At 42.4% G+C, this 17,743-nt stretch overlaps 1 protein-coding gene across 3 annotated transcripts in view; it reads right to left on the bottom strand.

Moving 5' to 3' along the window:
- The window catches only part of RNF125 (ring finger protein 125), a 69,273-nt gene that overhangs the window by 35,817 nt on the left and 15,713 nt on the right, over positions 1-17,743 (bottom strand). For all 3 annotated transcript variants that reach the window (XM_074022670.1, XM_005586959.5, XM_045378233.3), the window contains exons 2-4: positions 13,275-13,428; positions 9,662-9,756; positions 6,187-6,277 (exon numbers count right to left, since the gene is read on the bottom strand). In XM_074022670.1, the coding sequence (XP_073878771.1) occupies positions 6,187-6,277; positions 9,662-9,756; positions 13,275-13,428 (340 nt within the window). The remainder of the gene's footprint in view (positions 1-6,186; positions 6,278-9,661; positions 9,757-13,274; positions 13,429-17,743) is intronic.

The following is a 17,743-nucleotide window of genomic DNA, read 5'->3' on the forward strand; positions in this document are numbered from 1 at the left end:
CGCAATATATATGATAATGGACACTCTGCTCTATCTGTGGCTTAGATTAACCTCCACAGCAACTCAGCTGATTATAGAACCCTTTCCATGTGATGACAAGTGCCATTTGAGGAGGTAATTAGAGGTTACTCAATTCAATACCCAAAGAAGAAAAAAGGAACATGCACTGAAAATATTCACAGGCAACTATGTAATTAAAATCAAGGTACAAGGCTACCTATGCATACCTAATTTTTTTTTCTTTTTTTTGAGACGGAGTCTCGCTCTGTCACCCAGGCTGGAGTGCAGTGGCACAATCTCGACTCACTGCAACCTCCACCTCCCGGGTTCAAGCGATTCTCCTGCCTCAGCCTACTGAGTAGCTGGGACTACAGGCATGTACCACCACGCCCGGCTAATTTTTGTATATTTGGTAGAGACAGGGTTTCACCCTATTGGCCAGGCTGGTCTTGAACTCCTGACCTTGCGATCCGCCCACCTCAGCCTCCCAAAGTACTGGGATTACAGGCATGAGCCACCACACCCAGCCACTGAAAGCAAATCTATTGGAAATTTTTTTTTCCTTCCAGAATTATTACCACATAGATCTTCACTGTCGCATCAAGTCACAGATATTCTAAGTACTCAGGGAAATTAACTGCTATGGGGAGGGGTAGCCCAGTATGTAGTCACCACAGTTTACACTTCAAACCAAAAGTCCTCTCCCTTCCTTAAGGAATAAGCCCCCAGGGTAAGGCAGAAAATATAGAACTCAGGCTGGGCGCGGTGGCTCACACCTGTAATCCCAGCACTTTGGGAGGCTGAGGTGGGCGGATCACGAGGTTGGGAGATAGAGACCATCCTGACCAACATGGTGAAACCCCATCTCTACTAAAAATGCAAAAATTAGCTGAGTGCGGTGGCGCATGCCTCTAATCCCAGCTACTCAGGAGGCTGAGGCAGGAGAATTGTTTGAACCAGGGTGTCGGAGGTTGTAGTGACATCGTGCCACCACACTCCAGCCTGGCGACAGAGCAAGACTCCGTCTCAAAAAAAAAAAAAAAAAAGAAAAAGAAAATATAGAACTCACTGGAACCTTTGAATCAGGGTGAATGGAATCATGTCTTTTTTTTTTTTTTTTTTTTTTTTTTAAGACAGAGTCTTGCTGTTGTTGCCCAGGCTGGAGTGCAATGGCGTGATTTCGGTTCACTGCAACCTCTGCTTCCTGGGTTCAAGCAATTCTCCTTCCTCAGCCTCCTGAGTAGCTGAGATTACAGGTTCCTGCCAACATGCCCAGCTTATTTTTGCATTTTTAGTAGAGACGGGGTTTCACCATGTTGGCCAGGCTAGTCTCGAACTCCTGACCTCAGGTGATCCACCTGCCTTGGCCTCCCAAAGTGCTGGGATTACAGGTGTGAGCCACCGCACCCAGCCTGTCTTTCTTTACTACCCTTTTTCCACATCAGTACATCCTGCTATGTTCTAGGCACTCTGCCAAGAACTGGGCATACAGTGTTGAACAAAGGACTTAGGTCCCATAACTCCAGAAGCCTAATAAATTAGAGGAAGAGACAGACATGAAATGAATATGCAATTTTAAGTTGTGGTAAATACTGAAAAGTACAGGGGAGAAAAGCAAAAGCTGAAATTAATTTGAGTGTCAGGGAGGGCTTCCTGGAGGAAGTAAAATTTAAGCTAAGTTCCAAAGCATGAGTAAGAGCCAGCCAGTGAAAGAAAGAGCACCTAGAGGCCTGGCGCCATGGCTCATGCCTATAATCCCAGCACTTTGGGGGGCCGAGGCAGGGGGATTGCCTGATGTCACAAGTTCGAGACTCAGCCTGGGCAACATGATGGTGAAACTCTGTCTCTTCAAAAAAAAAAGAAAAAAGCACTCTGGACAGAGAGACTAGCTGGAGAGCATGGTTCTTGCTAAAACATCTTCCCTTTACAGAATAAAACACATTTCTCTCAAAAGTAGTCTCATTAATGTTATCTACATTTAAGGAAAAAGAAAAAAAGTGGTCTCGTAATACAGTCTAAAGCATGCTGTTTGTGTCATCTGCTTCCTTTGAGTCTAATATTCCAGAGATAGAATTATTAAAAAAAAAAAAAAAAATGACCGAGCTTAGTGGCTCATGCCTGCAACCTCAATGCTTTCAGAAGCCAAGGTGGGAGGATAGATTGAAGCCAAGACTTTGACACCAGCCTGGGCAACATAGCAAGATCTCATCTTTACCAAAAAAAAAAAAAAAAAGAATTATCCAGTTGTGGTGGTACACACCTGTAGTCCCAGCTACCCAGGAGGCTGAGGTAAGGATCACTTGGGCCCAGGAGTTTAAGGTTACAGTGAGCTACTACTGCACCACTGCAGTTCAACCTGGGTGATAGAGAAAGACCCTGTCTCCAATTTTTAAAAAATGGCAGAATATAACAATATAATTACTGCTTGACAAAAAGGAGCTATTGGCTCTTAAGGCTGCATATAAGAAAAGTCAAAATCCCTTGATGTTTTTTACATACATTTGATCATTCTTGAACAGCTCAGAAAGAAAAGATTGCTTATCTTGTGGTTTGATCTCTGAGTTACCTAATTATTTTTGGAAGTCAGAAGAATCATTTACCCAGGAAATCTCCAACTGCCAGGAAACCTCTTATGTGAGGTAGGTCAGATAATGTCACTGATCTTATCTGCTTGCAAAACCTGTAATCCAGTCCTTTAAAGCAATAATTCCTGGTTAACTTCCACACCCATCCAGAATCAGCATGGGACCCAGCTCTCCTTGCCCAGGATTTCCCTCAGGGTGTTTTCACCCACATGTCCCCATCAGGGATTCCTAAGCATGTGAACCCCAGCTATACCACATATCTGTCCCCTGCCTTTTCCTAACCATGGGGTAAATCATGACTTCTAGCGGCTCTAGATCCTTCAGAGTGACATGCTCTTGAGTTTCTGCTCAAGAGTGAAACACTAACACAGGACACCTGAAGGTCTTGTGTTCCAATTACCACCTCTAGACAGCCCTAGGGTATTACAGAACCTCGGATTTCCGAACAGTCTGCTCCTGCTTCAATGCCATGACAGCATCCTGGTCTTTGTGGTGAGATTTTACCACTTCACTTCCCCATCCTCCTCCTCCCCGCCACCCCCCAACTCACACCATCACCCCATGTGGGTTCTCTAACTGTGAGAGGACATCACTTCCTCTAAGAAATCTTCTCTAGGCCCAATTTTATAGACTTGAAAAGCATAGTGAACCTCCACTATCACTACCACCCTCTTCTATTAATGGAGTGATCGCCAGGTGACAGTGCTTACTTTATTATATGCCTGATTGATGTATTACCTGTGAAAAAGGTATGAATGTCATCACCATCCGCATTTTACAAATGATGAAACAGTGCAGAGAGAATGTAATAGACTTCCTGTGATTAGAACCAAGCCTATCCCCTTTAAAGCCTAGGATTTAACTACAAAATCCCATAGGCAATCTGATCCCACCATTCCTAGTTTGTTTCCCTGCTTAGGTCAGCTGTCTTCAATGACCCTGAAGACCTGTAAAATCACAGAGGACCTAGTTTCATGGGCCACCTTCAATTTGGGCCAAACTGAGCAGCACATGGACTGGATTTCTGCTGGAGCAGGGACACAGTACCACAGAACTGACCAATCTGTGTCCAATCTGTGGCCTGCCCCAGATTGCTGCTTAGATGCAGCCTAGGACCGCAGTCCAGAGGGCCTGGCATTCTTCCAGCCAAAGCAGCACCCTGGGTACTAATAGTCAGGGTTCAACCTTCTTCATAGAGTTGCTAGGAGACAAGAAAGTACTTAGAACTCAGTAAACTCCGTGATAGTAGTCACTATCATTCCATCCTTATGCTTTCTTCTAACTTCCTCTAGCTCCCCAGGGACCTATTGTGAAACAACTCCCTAGCCCAGTTCCTCCTACAGAGCAACTTGAGCAGGAAAAGCCCATGACCATCTCCTCTGCTCCCTCCACATCTAACAAGCTCCTACTTAGCCATTCCAATTGTCAACTCCCTAGGCCATTAAGATCAGTAACAAATATCTCTGCATGCTTTTCTCTTGAACTTGCTATAGACCACAGGGGTTTCCCACGCAGCCCTGGAGCTAGATTACTGTATTCAAATTCTGTCTTTGTTACTTACCAGCTGTGTGACCTTGTATGATTGACTTAACCTCTCTGAGCCTCAGTTTATCATTTTTAAAATGGGGATAATCATCAAGCCTATCTCACAGGATTGCTGTGAGGATTTTCTCTGTCTCCATCTATTTTTCTTTTGAGACAGGGTTTTTTTTTTCTTTTTGAGACAGAGTTTCACTTTTGTTGCCCAGGTTGGAGTGCAATGGCGTGATCTCAGCTCACTGCAGCCTCTGCCTCCTAGGTTCAAGTGATTCTCCTCAGCCTCCCAAGAAGCTGGGATTGTAAGTGCCCCCCACCACACCCAGCTAATTTTTTAAAACATATTTTTAATAGAGACGGGGTTTCACCATGTTGGTCAGGCTGGTGTCAGACTCCTGACCTCAGGTGATTCACCCGCCTCGGCCTCTCAAAGTGCTGGGATTACAGGCGTGAGCCACTGCGCCTGGCCTCAGACAGGTTCTTGTTTTGTCACCCAGGCTGGAGTGCAGTGGCACGATTTCAGTTCACTGCAACCTCCGTCCCCCTGGGCTCAAGCAATCCTCCCACCTCAGCCTCCCGAGTAGCTGGGACTGAAGGTGCACGCCACCACGCCTTGCTAATTTTTGTATTTTTAGTAGTAGAGATGGGGTTTCACCAAGTTAGTCAGGTTGGTCTTGAACTCCTGGTCTCAAGTAATCTGCCCACATTGGCCTCCCAAAGTGCTGGATTACAGGTGTGAGCCACTGTGCCCGGCTGTATGTATCTTTCTCTTTATTCTCTATTGTCTTCCTATCTATTATCTATCTACCTACCTAATATACTTATGTTTCAATCTCATCCACTTTCTGAAAGGATTTTATGGAAAAAACCCTAAAACTGAAAAACCTCTAAAAACTTATATAAGAAAACAACACACACCCATTTGTGTATATATTACATAAAAATACACACTACATAAAATAATCTTCAAAGTATCATTTTATATTTGTTGAGCCAGGGTAAATTAAAAATAAATGTTCCTAATTATAGCCCACTAAGGTCAAAGTGGTTTACTCATAGATTGCTGACACAAATATAAATTGACTCAGACTTTTTGGAAAGCACTTTAAAAGTACATTTCAAGAGCTTTTAAAAAGTCTGCATTATTAATTGCAGAAACAATAATGTAAAGAAAGAATTTCCTCTTAGAAAAATTCCAATATAAGGAAAAGTTTAAATGTACAAGAATAGGAACTCAAATTCTAAAAATTGGTAACAATCCAGGCCAGGAGTGGTGGCTCATGCCTGTAATCCCAGCACTTTCGGAGGCCAAGGTGGGTGGATCACGAGGTTAGAAGATTGAGACCTCAGCCTCTCTAGTAGCTGGGATTACATGTGCCTGCCAATGCACCCAGCTAATTTTTGTATTTTTACTAGAGATGGGGTTTCACCATATTGGCCTAGCTGGTAAACTTAGATCTTTTTTTGTTTGTTTGTTTTTGTTTTTTTTGTTTTGAGACAGAGTCTCGCTCTGTTGCCCAGGCTGGAGTGCAGTGGCCAGATCTCAGCTCACTGCAAGCTCCGCCTCCTGGGTTCACGCCATTCTGCTGCCTCAGCCTCCCAAATAGCTGGGACTACAGGCGCCCGCCACCTCGCCCGGCTAGTTTTTTGTATTTTTTAGTGGAGACGGGGTTTCACCATGTTAGCCAGGATGGTCTCGATCTCCTGACCTCGTGATCCGCCCATCTCGGCCTCCCAAAGTGCTGGGATTACAGGCTTGAGCCACCGCGCCCGGCCCGCTAAACTTAGATCTTAATTGTGCATTTTGGATCATTTTAGTTGATTATGCCCATGATTACCTGTTAGAGATAATGTGTAATTTCATAAATGAGTGATCACACATTAGTCATTCTTATCAGTTTCAACGCAACACTTTCACATATCATGAATAGTCACAGAGTTACCATAACCTTAACATAAATCATTATCCTTTATAATATATCTATAAGTAGAAATCTATTAAATGGCTTTCCTAATGTGTCCTGAATTCAGACACTGCTGTAATACGTATAACAAAAATCCTTACCACAGGCCTCCTTTCCGATCTGTGATGAGTAATACAGTGATCCAGCAAGCTGTCTTCATCCAGTTCCCTTTGACAAAAGGGACATACACACCTGGAAATAACACAGAATACAAATATTACTAAAATGGTTGGCAACTAGATAGTAGTCACTTTTTTTTCTTTTTTTTGAGACAACAGTCTTGCTCTGTGGCCCAGGTTGTAGTGCAGTGGCATGATCTCAGCTCAATGCAACCTCCCCACCTCCAAGGTTCAAGGGGTCCTCCTGCCTCAGCCTCCCAAATAGCAGGGATTACAGGCCCCCACCACCACACCAAGCTAATCTTTGTATTTTTAGTAGAGATGGGGTTTCACCATGTTGGCCAGGCTGGTCTCAAACTCCTGACTTAAGGTGATTCACCCGCCTCGGCCTCCCAAAGTGCTGGGTGGATTACAGGTGTGAGCCACCACACCTGGCCACATATCTGAATTTGGACTAGCCACATTTCAAGTGCCCAGTGGACACATCTTGGACAGCACAGATAAGGGACAAATATTCCTAAGTGTACATAAGGATTTAACAAGGTAGCTGCAGGTCACTTTTCTTTTTCTTTCTTTCTTTTTTTTTTTTTTCTTTTTGAGAGGGAGTCTCACTCTGTCGCCCAGGCTGGAGTGCAGTGGTGCAATCTTGGCTCACTGCAACCTCCACTTCCTGGGCTCAAATGATCCTCCTGTCTCAGCCTCCCAAGTAGCTCAGACCACAGGAACGTGCCACCATGCTAATTTTTTGTATTTTCAATAGAGGTGGGAGTTTCAACATGTTGCCCAAGCTGGTCTCAAACTCCTGAGCTCAAGCAATCCACCCTCCTTGACCTCCCAAAGTGCTGAGATTATAGGTGTGAGCCACCTTGCCCAGACTGCAGGTCATTTTTCATTCTTCACTGGAAACTAACAACATAGGCTTACGCGTGTAGTTATATGCTAGTGAAGGTGGAAAACAAATAACACCCCTAAATGTTATGTGAATTTGGAAAGGGAGGAAGAAAAAGGTAATCCAAGGACAACTGGGTGCTGCAATCCTCAATTTCTCAGTTCATGCATGCTCAGATTGCACTTCTCTCCCAAAGAGAAGTGCAGTGATCCGGGATCGCACCATTGCACTCCAGCCCGGGCAACAAGCGTGAAAAGTCTATCTCAAAAAAAAAAAAAAAAAAAAAAAAAAATTCAGATTTGCTGGATGTATAAGATACACACTGAATTTTGACGGCTTAATATAAAAAGAAAAAAGAATGTGAAATATCTTGATAATTTTTATACTGATTACATGTTCAAATGATAATATTTTAGCAATATTAGGTTCGATAAAATATATTGAAGGGTAATTTAAACTTTATCTTCTTATTTGTTTAAATGTTGCAACTAGAAAATTTTGAATTACATGTGATTAACGTTATATTTCTAGGCCGGGAGCGGTGGCTCACAGCTGTAATCCCAGCACTTTGGGAGGCCGAGACAGGTGGATCACGAGGTCAGGAGTTCAAGACCAGCCTGGCCAAGATGCTGAAACACCGTCTCTACTAAAAACACAAAAATTAGCCAGGCATGGTGGCACACGCCTGTGATCCCAGCTACTCGGGAGGCTGAGGCAGGAGAATCGCTTGAACTCGGGCGGCAGAGGTTGCAGTGAGCCGAGATCGCGCTTCTGCACTCCAGCCTGGGAAACAGAGCAAGAGTCCATCTCAAAAAAAAAAAAAAGAGAAGAAAAAGAAAAAAAAAATCATTATATTTCTATTGGACAATACTGCCTTAAGTTCTTAGGGACAATATGGAGTCTGTTACAGACGTAACTTCCTGTCCCCCAAAACTTGTACTCTGGACAAACTCTATGTGTAAGAATTTTTACAATTTGAATTATGTGGTAAATTCTTCTGTAAAGCAAAGATTTTTTATCATAAATCCAAATATTAATTTATCTTGTAAAATAATCAACAACCCTCCCCATTTTCTATTATTTTAATTCTTTACTATTTAATTCTAACCAGTAAAATAATTGGGATTCAAATTAGCTTTCATATATTTTTAAATTTTCATAAAAGCCGTCAACCTTGCAATCAAACCCACACTTTCTCAACCTGTTTGTAATGCTTCCTTTCTATTGGTCATTGTGGTCAATCTAACAGGATCCATACTCTGTTTATAGCTAAAATACTCATTTGAAATTTATAATGTCAGGGTATAAAGCTAATCCTATAATAACAGGTGCTTTTGCAAGACAATCTCTAGTAAAACAAAAGGAATGAAGTGATTGTTTAGACTTTTAATTTTGAAATGTAAGCTCTATTTTGAGTGTATTTTCTAAAAATGAGCAGAACTAACATTTTTCTCTGGGAGAGAGAAACTATACAGAATACCAATATTGGATACATGAATGTGTAGACAGATTAATGTCTGGAAAGCCATCAACCTTTGCTAGAGAGCACAAATCACTTTATTTGGTTAGTAGGAGCAGATTACAAAATTTATAATTACTCTGATGCAGCTAAATTTCCTTTCTCATCGGGACAATAATAACCTAGATGTGTTTCTTTCTTTCTTTTTTTTTTTTTTTTTTTTTCCTGAGACAGAGTCTTGCTCTGTCACCCAGGCTGGAGTACAGTGGTCAGATCTCAGCTCATTGCAACCTCTGCCTCCCAGGTTCAAGTGATTCTTGTACCTAAGCCTCCAGAATAGCTGGGATTATAGGTGTGCGCCACCATGCCCAGCTAATTTTTGTGTTTTACTAGAGACGGGGTTTTGCCATGTTGCCCAGGCTGGTCTCGAACTCCTGACCTCAAGTGATCTGCCCATCTCACCCTCCCAAAGTGCTGGGATTGCAGGTGTGAGCCACTGCACCCCATGAATGTTTCTTTCTCTCTTTTTTTTTTAAAGAATAAAATATTATCAATATCCTCCATTACATCTACCAGCTACCTCCCTCCTTCCCCTACCCCCATACCAGATTACCCATCAAAAAGGCAAAGGATTCAGGATGCCTGCCCAGCCTGTTCTCTTGTATACTGAGATGCTGCTGTCTATATTCTAAAGAGAAACAAGCAAAATGATAAAGAACGAGCTGGTGAAATGAGCAGTGGTGACAGAAGATGGATAATCCCAACCACGATCTACTTCAGGAATCATCTATTGGAAAACAAAGCCTAGCAGAAATGTAACAGTTCTGCATTCTATTTTTGGATCTGTGTTAACACAAACTTGTTTGAGGAAGTTGCCCCAGTCTCTCCAGTCTGTGGCTGGTTGCCCCTGGAAATTTTTAAAGTAGAGAGAGCAAAATTCTTCAACAGTGATTGCTGTCAACAAATGATTACCAGTACCAGGTACTATAGTTGAGAACGTAAACATAAATACATAAATATTTTCATGAGAATGTTAAAGTTTCCAGCCCATTAAATTCTTTATAAACATTATCAATTATAGCATTAAACTATATTGTATGGAAACAAACCTTGCTGCTGTCTCCTCAAGTTCTTGTAGTGGTCCATACTTATCTATGTACTTCTGACAAGTCCGAATATGTGCCCTCATTTCACCGAGGCAAACCTACATAAAAACAAATTCAAAATGAACTCACTGTTAAAAAAGGGCTCAATGAAAGCTTATGCGATCCAGCCTTTTAACTTTCAAATAAGGTCATACTGTGGGATCAATTGACTAAATAGATGCATTCATAACACCAGTACCACCAAAAATTAAGGCATTATCAGGAATACTACTATTTTTCAAATTCTCCAACACTTAGAAGACCCAACTATTAAGTTCTTGAATTTGGTTCTTCTAAAAAGCATATACATTTCTTAAAGTAGATAGATGTGTAGCAACTCAAATTTACTTCTTTTGCATGCCATTACATAAACAGGTTTTAGAAAGAAGGAAGGGGGGAAAAGGGTGAAGAAAAAGAGCGAGAGAGAGAGAGAGAAAAGAAGAAACAATCTAAGATAGAAAAAGAGACAGAAAAAAGAAATGGAGAGATAAGAAGAATAAATGGATAAATTTTAGAGGTGCCTATAGTAAGCTAAATGAAACACTGTGCCTTAGGGAAAGATATCAACACCATGGTTTTATAACACCCCCAACAGTATTACATGAATTCACAATACACCGTATACTTAATGGTCCCATTAAGAGCAAACATAAAAGACAGCTCTTGCAGTCCATTTTTATCAATGCAGAATAAAGAGCCCTTGTTCTTTCACATATACATTCAGAGATCCTAACCATGAGGGATCTGTTGCTAACATAACACACCCTATTAAATGTTTCATTAGAAACTCTGATAAGATCTTGTGCTAAAGGAAGCTCTGTACAGCTGTGGTAAGGTGGCCGACCCACTCTGCTTCATTTTGCCCAAGCTACGGAAGTTAAACCTCAAACATGAAATTGCCATGTCAAGGAAACAGTTATAATTGTTTAACAAAGGGCAAAAATAAAAGCCAGTGGAAAAGTAAGAACAAAACCCTGGCTTTACAAATATCCACCTAAAAGAGATAAAAACTAGGATTGATCTGCATAAGCTGTCTTAAACAGATGTATTTTACAATCTGTAACATCCAACTTTGCACATTAGCACTCTATCATGTCTTTATGACTTTTGCTAGTAAAAATTTCTATTTGTATTCTTTGTTCAACAAAGATATGCATTAGTCATGAAAATTAACAAGCTGTAGACTACTGACAAATGAATTGATCAATTCATAGTCTAGACACAAAATTATCTGAGACGTTATAAAAAATGGCAGAAGAAATGTAATTCATTGTGCCTATTCTAATGGTGCTTATAATCTAATAGAGGAAAAAGGATGTGTAGACAAGTAGATAAGAAATTGTCTGATATAGGTGCTGGGCATGGTGGATCACGCCTGCAATCCCAGCACTTTGGGAGGCTGAAGTGGGTGGATTATCTGAGGTCAGGAGTTTGAGACCAGCCTGATGGAAGCCCCTCTCTATTAAATTAGCTGGGTGGGGTGGTGTGCACCAGTAGTCCCAGCTACTTGGGAGGCTGAGACAGGAGAATTGCCTGAATCTGGGAGGTGGAGGTTGCAGTGAGCTGAGATGGTGCCACTGCACTACAACCTGGACGACAGAGCAAGACTCTGTCTCAAAAAAAAAAAAAAGAAATTGTTTTATATAGGGAACTGGAATACTAAGGCCAGGTCTCAAGGAATGGAGATCTGGTCGGGATTCTGAAGAACACAGAGAGTGCAAAATGGGAGAGGGCAAAATGTGCGTAGAAGGAATGGGGAGAATTCCTAAAAAGAGGGATAACACAGAAAGGAAAAGACAGAATATAAGAAGTATCTCAAGGCTGGGCGCAGTGGCTCATGCTTGTAATCCTAGCACTTTGGGAGGATGAGGTGGACAGATCACCTGTGGTCAGAAGTTCAAGACCAGCCTGGCCAACACGGTGAAACCCCATCTCTACTAAAATACAAAAATTAGCCGGGCGTGGTGTCGGGACCCTGTAATCCCAGCTATTCGGGAGGCTGAGGCACGAGAGTCGCCTGAACCCAGGAGGTGGAGGTTGCAGTGAGCTGAGATCGCACCACTGCATGCCAGCCTGGGCAACAGAGTGAGAATCTGTCTCAAATAAAAATAAAAATAAAGATATAAGCCCGATCTTGGCACTCCAAAATTTGCTCTCTTTCTCTGGCTTACTATTGCATTTAAGATAAAATCTAGAATCTTCTCCATAACCTTCAAGACTTTACATGATCTGGAGAGGCTGATATAGTACCCAAGCTGAAAACTGCAACAGGCAAGGTGTGCTTGATAGAGACAAATACGGCAAAGTTCAGATTAATACAGGTGGAAATATGTCACTGGGTTTGATAATAAAGCATTGGTGGCCTGCAATAGAGTAGTAGAAGTGGAGGACACATCATAGAGGATCACTGGAGTAATGGGAAGAAGGGAAAATGGAGGTGGTCAATGAAAGCATTTGTTTGACAAATTAGGGGTGATGGCAGGAGTTCAGGGTTTTTTGCAGAAAATATATATATATATAAAAATATATATATATATATATATATATGAAATTGGAGGCTGGGTGAGATGGCTCACACCTGTAATCCCAGCACTTTGGAGGCCAAGGTGGGCAGATCACTTGAAGCCAGGAGTTTGAGACCAGCCTGGCCAACATAGCAAAACCCTGTCTCTACTAAAAAGACAAAAAAATTAGCCGGGCATTGTGGCACATGCCTGTGGTCCCAGCTACTCCAGACGCTGAGGCATGAGAAACACTTGAACCTGGGAGGTGGAGCTTGCAGTGAGCCGAGATTGCGCCACTGCACTCCAGCCTGGGTAACAAGGCAAGACTCTGTCTCCAAAAAAAAAAAAAAAAAAAAAAAAAGACATGGACCCAAAGAGTGAGCGGTAGCAAGGTTTCTTGTGAAGAGCAAAAGGACAAAGTTCCCACAGCCTGGAAGGGGACCCAAGCGGGATGCCACTGCTAGCTGGGGTGGCCCGCTTTATTCTCTTATTGTCCCCTTTTTTCAATCCAACCCGCGATTGACTACTTTTAGAATCCTGCTGATTGGTGCGTTTTACAGAGTGCTGACAGGTGCATTTCATAGAGCAGTGATTGGTGCGTTTCATAGAGCAGTGATTGGTGCGTTTTATGGAGCGCTAATTGTTTGACAATCCTCTTGTAAGACAGGAAAGTTCCCCAAGTCCTCATGTGACCCAGGTAGTCCAGCTGGCCTCATAGCTCACCACCACTTTGGGAGGCCGAGGCAGGCGGATCACGAGGTCAGGAGATCGAGACCATCCTGGCTAACATCGTGAAACTGTGTCTCTACTAAAAATACAAAAAATTAGCCAGGTGTGGTGACACGTGCCTGCAGTCCCAGCTACTCCAGAGGCTAAGGCAGGAGAATCGCTTGAACCCGAGAGGCGGAGGTTGCAGTAAGCCGAGATCGCACCACTGCACTCTAGCCTGGGTGAAAGAGCGATACCCCGTCTCAAGAAAAGAAAAGGTGAGTACCATGGGGTCAGAAGCAGAGGTGAAATAACTTTCACAGGGACTTAAGCTGGTAACCATGAACATAGGTGGGGTCACATACCAGGGTGTCACACTCAGCGCAGTTCTTATACTCTGATTTCATTCTTTTGGCTACATCAGTTGCTGGAACTCCTTCTGAAGGAAGATATGCCCGGCAATAAGGACAGGTCCATTTGTTGTTCTTTAGACTGGTAGCAATACAGGAACGGCAGAATCTATCCCAAACAAACCAAAACTACATCACTTTCCTTGAAAGCTGTAAGGAGCCACCACCATGTATTCATTTGTGTAAATTGTAATTTAATGACACCTTGTACCCCATGAGCCATACTACCAAATTACAGGTCCACTTGCACCCTACACATCCCGAGAATTGCTTAACTTCCCAGCAAGACTTCTTCAAAATCACACATTCTTACCATATGCACTTTCACGCATTTCAAGAAAAGTAAGAATTCAAAGTGGGTGAAATAGCTTTCCTATAGGCTAAGTTTAAACGATAATTTAAAGAATGTCTACATTAGATTTTACCTCAAATTTCTTGAGAAAATATGTCTTTCTTCTGTGCAGTTCTGTGTGTCACATAAGAAAATCGCAGGAAGTCAAGGAAGTAAAAATACCAGACACATTATAATTCCCTATAAAACCATTTTCTCCTTCCCTCCCTGCCTTCCTCCCTCCCTCCCTCCCTCCCTCCCACCCTTCCTTCCTTCTCTTTCTCTCCCTCCCTCTCTGCCCACCTCTCTTTTTCTTTCTTTCGAGAGCCAGGGTCTCGGTAGGTTTCTTAGGCTGGATTCAAACTCTTGGGCTCAAGAGATCTTCCCCGCTTAACCTCCCCAATGGCTGGGACTACAGATGCAAGCACCACACCCAGCATAAAATAATTTTAAAGTCATCCCCAGATATAGAAAATTAGCTAATTAAGATGACCACTATTAGGAATGTCTTCCAAGTCAAGAAATACGTTCTCTGGTTTATTTAAAGGTGCTCATTATGAAATCTTAACATAATCAACATTTCCAGAAAATTCTCACCTATTTATAGGAGTTGTTGAAGGCTCCATGAACATAGAAATAAAAATGAGCATTTAGGTATTTATACACATCAGCATGAACCTCATACTTCTTAAACTACTCAGCACATAATATCTATTTGGGAGTATTAATACATGTCAAAAGGTAGGCTTTTTTAATTTAAAGTATACTATACATACTGGAAAGTTCTTATATCATAAGCATATAGTTGAATGAAATTTCAAAATTGAACACATCCATATAACCAGTACCTATAACAAAAACAGCATGGCCAGCCCCTAAAATTTCCCCTCTTGCTTCCTTCTTTTTTTTTTTTTTTTTTTTTTTTGAGATGGAGTCTTGCTCTTGTCACCCAGGCTGGAGTGCAATGGTGCGATCTCAGCTCACTGCAACCTCCACCTCCCAGGTTCAAGCAATTCTCCTGCCTCAGCCTCCTGAGTAGCTGGGATTACAGACACCCACCACCATGACTGGCCAATTTTTTGTATTTTTAGTAGAGACAGGGTTTCACCATGTTGGTCAGGCCGGTCTTGAACTCCTGACCTCAGGTGATCCACCTGTCTCAGGCTCCCAAAGTGCTGGGATTACAGGTGTGAGCCACTGTGCTCGGCCTCCAGACACAATTCTAACCCCTCCAAAGTAATCACTGACTTTAAAAAATGTATTTTAACATATAAAAATTATACTTATCAAACATTGTACCAGCCTATAGACCACAGCTTTCTCACCCCTGCTGTCTTTGGTGGTGGTAATCACTGACTTCTAATAACAAAGATCAGTTTTGCCTGTTTCTGTACTTCCTGTAAATGGAACCCTCTGGTATGTATTCTTGGTCTTCTTTAGCTCAATATTATGGTCAGAAGATTCACCCATATTGTTGTACATAGTTGAGATTGTCCATTCTGATTTTGTGAAGTCTATGGTATGAATACACCCAAATTTATTTACCATTCTGTTGTTAATGGGCATCTGAATAGTATTTAAATACTTGCAGATGATAAACTTTAGTGATGAGCAGGCACAGCTATTTTCCAAACCATTCTTCTTCTTTTTTTCCTCTTTAACTCCTAATTATATTAGTCATTACTGATTTTTTCCCTCTTTATTTTTTTCCTTCTTACTATGTTTCAATTTGGCTTGGATCATGACTGATTCATAACAATATTCTCTTCTGCATCTGTTATCAAATTACTACAAGCACACAGAGGATGCTCAGTCGTGCGGTGATTGAGACATCTACTTGTTTATACCTGTCCAGCATCCATTCCTCCTTTTTCTTGCAATAGCATCCTGCTCTTGCTCTGCAGGAACAATACCTTTTATATTACATATAGACTCAGTGGGACCTCAGTCAAGGTGCCTGCCAACTCCTGCTGAAGGTGCGAGCACCTGGCAAGCCAAATCATGTACAGACCATGTCTCTGGAAGTTGAACACTGCACACAGTGACATAATGACTGATTCAGTAGCAACTAGATGGAATTTTTCTCCGTTTACGTAGAACTCCATATCTGCCTTGGTTCCTACCCTTTCCTTCTAGCTATTTTTGTTATTTTTTGGTAATTTTTTTTTTTTGAGACGGAGTTTCGCTCTGTTGCCCAGGTGCATTCTCAGCTCACTGCAATCTCCATCTCCCAGGTTCAACCAATTCTCCTGCCTCAGCCTCCCGAGTAGCTGGGATTGCATGTGTGCACCACCATGCCCAGATAATTTTTTTTTTTAACTTCCAGTAGAGACGGGGTTTTGCCATGTTGGCCAAGCTGGTCTCGAACTCCTGACCTCAAATGATCTGTCCGCCCGCCTCGGCCTCCCAAAATGCCGGGATTACAGGCGTGAGTCACTGTGCCCGGCCAGTAATTTTTTATGTCTGATTTCAAGCTTGATACACTGGCTCTCTACAAAACTTTGTGAAAACACTTCCATATACCTTAATTCACTTAACCTTAATAAACTCCCAAGAAAGATCATTATTTCCACTTATAGATAAGGAAACCGAGGCACATATAGGGTAAGTTGCTTCTGCAAGATCACCTAAAGGAGCAGTGTGAAGAAGAAGCAAGAACAACCTTCAGACCAACTATAACCCATATGCTGTTGCATCCCTTACCCAGGGTTTATGTCCCACTGCAGCTGCTGCCCTGCTCAAGAGAAAGACTGAGCAGGATGCTAAGGAGATAACGCCAAGGTGAAGGACGAACCAGAGAAGACCCACAAGGTTGTCTGTTAAACCTGCTTCTCCAAAGCCAAGTCTAAGGAAGCCCTTGCAAAGAAGGGAGAGAAAGTACCCAGAGATAAAGGGAAGAACTGATGCTGGCAAGGAGGGGAATAACCCTGCAGAGAATGCAGATGCCTAAACAGACCAGGCACAGGAAGCCAAGGTGCTGAAGGTGCCAGGTGAAGTCTGTGCATTCGTGATAACTATGTACTTGTGATGACTGTACAGTTTGAAATACTATTTTTATCAAGTTTTACAAAAATGCAGAATTTGGTTTTCTTTTTTCTTTCTTTCTTTATTTTAAGGTACGTTGTTAGCACACAGTGCACTTCATTTTTGTTTTCTGGGGACGGGATATCTGCCAGTGTCACTAATAGAACGTCTTGAAGCTGGATTGATGTGGGGAAAACACCTTTCTCTTCTAGTTTTTTGTTTGTTTTGTTTGTTTGTTTGAGACAGAATTTCACTCTTGTTGCCCAGGCTGGAGTGCAATGGCAAGATCTCTGCTCACTGCAACCTCCACCTCCCAGGTTCAAACGATTCTCCTGCTTCAGCCTCTTGAGTAGCTGGGATTACAGGCATGCGCCACCACACCCAGTTAATTTTGTATTTTTAGTAGAGATGGGTTTTCTCCATGTTGGTCAGGCTGGTCTTGAACTCCCGACCTCAGCTGATCTGCACACCTCACCTGAGTGCGGCCTCCCAAAGTGCTGGGATTACAGGCATGAGCCACTGCACCCAGACCTTTTTTTTTTTTTTTTGGGGGGGGTCGGAGTCTTGCTTTGTTGCCCAGGCTGGAGTGCAATGGCATGATCTCGGCTCACTGCAACCTCCACCTCCCGAGTTCAAACAATTCTCCTGCCTCAGCCTCCCAAGTAGCTGGGATTACAGGCATGCACCACCATGCTTGGCAAATTTTTGTATTTTTAGTAGTAGAGGAGGGGTTTCACCATGTTGGCCAGGCTGGTGTTCCCTTGTAATTTTGAGAGGCTTCCTCTTGGCTCCCAGGAGGAGGGATTCCCTGACTTTGACAAACATAGACAGCTTGGCACAAGAGCCTTGTGGTACGGAAAAACGAATTTGTTTTTATGTCCTCTTCTCCCTTTCCATCTTCAGCATAAACTTAACTCCGTTAAACCTAGACACCTGTTGGGGCCTGAGCCCCAGTCATTGGTTAGCAGTGTGTCAGGCAATCTGGACTTTCCAGTGATGCCCCTGAAATGGGGCTCCTCAAAAGAGCAGTGGTTCCATTTCTTTTTTTTTTTTTTTTTTTTTTTTTTGA

Source organism: Macaca fascicularis, chromosome 18 (assembly GCF_037993035.2).
Source record: "Macaca fascicularis isolate 582-1 chromosome 18, T2T-MFA8v1.1".
Lineage (NCBI taxonomy): Eukaryota > Metazoa > Chordata > Mammalia > Primates > Cercopithecidae > Macaca > Macaca fascicularis.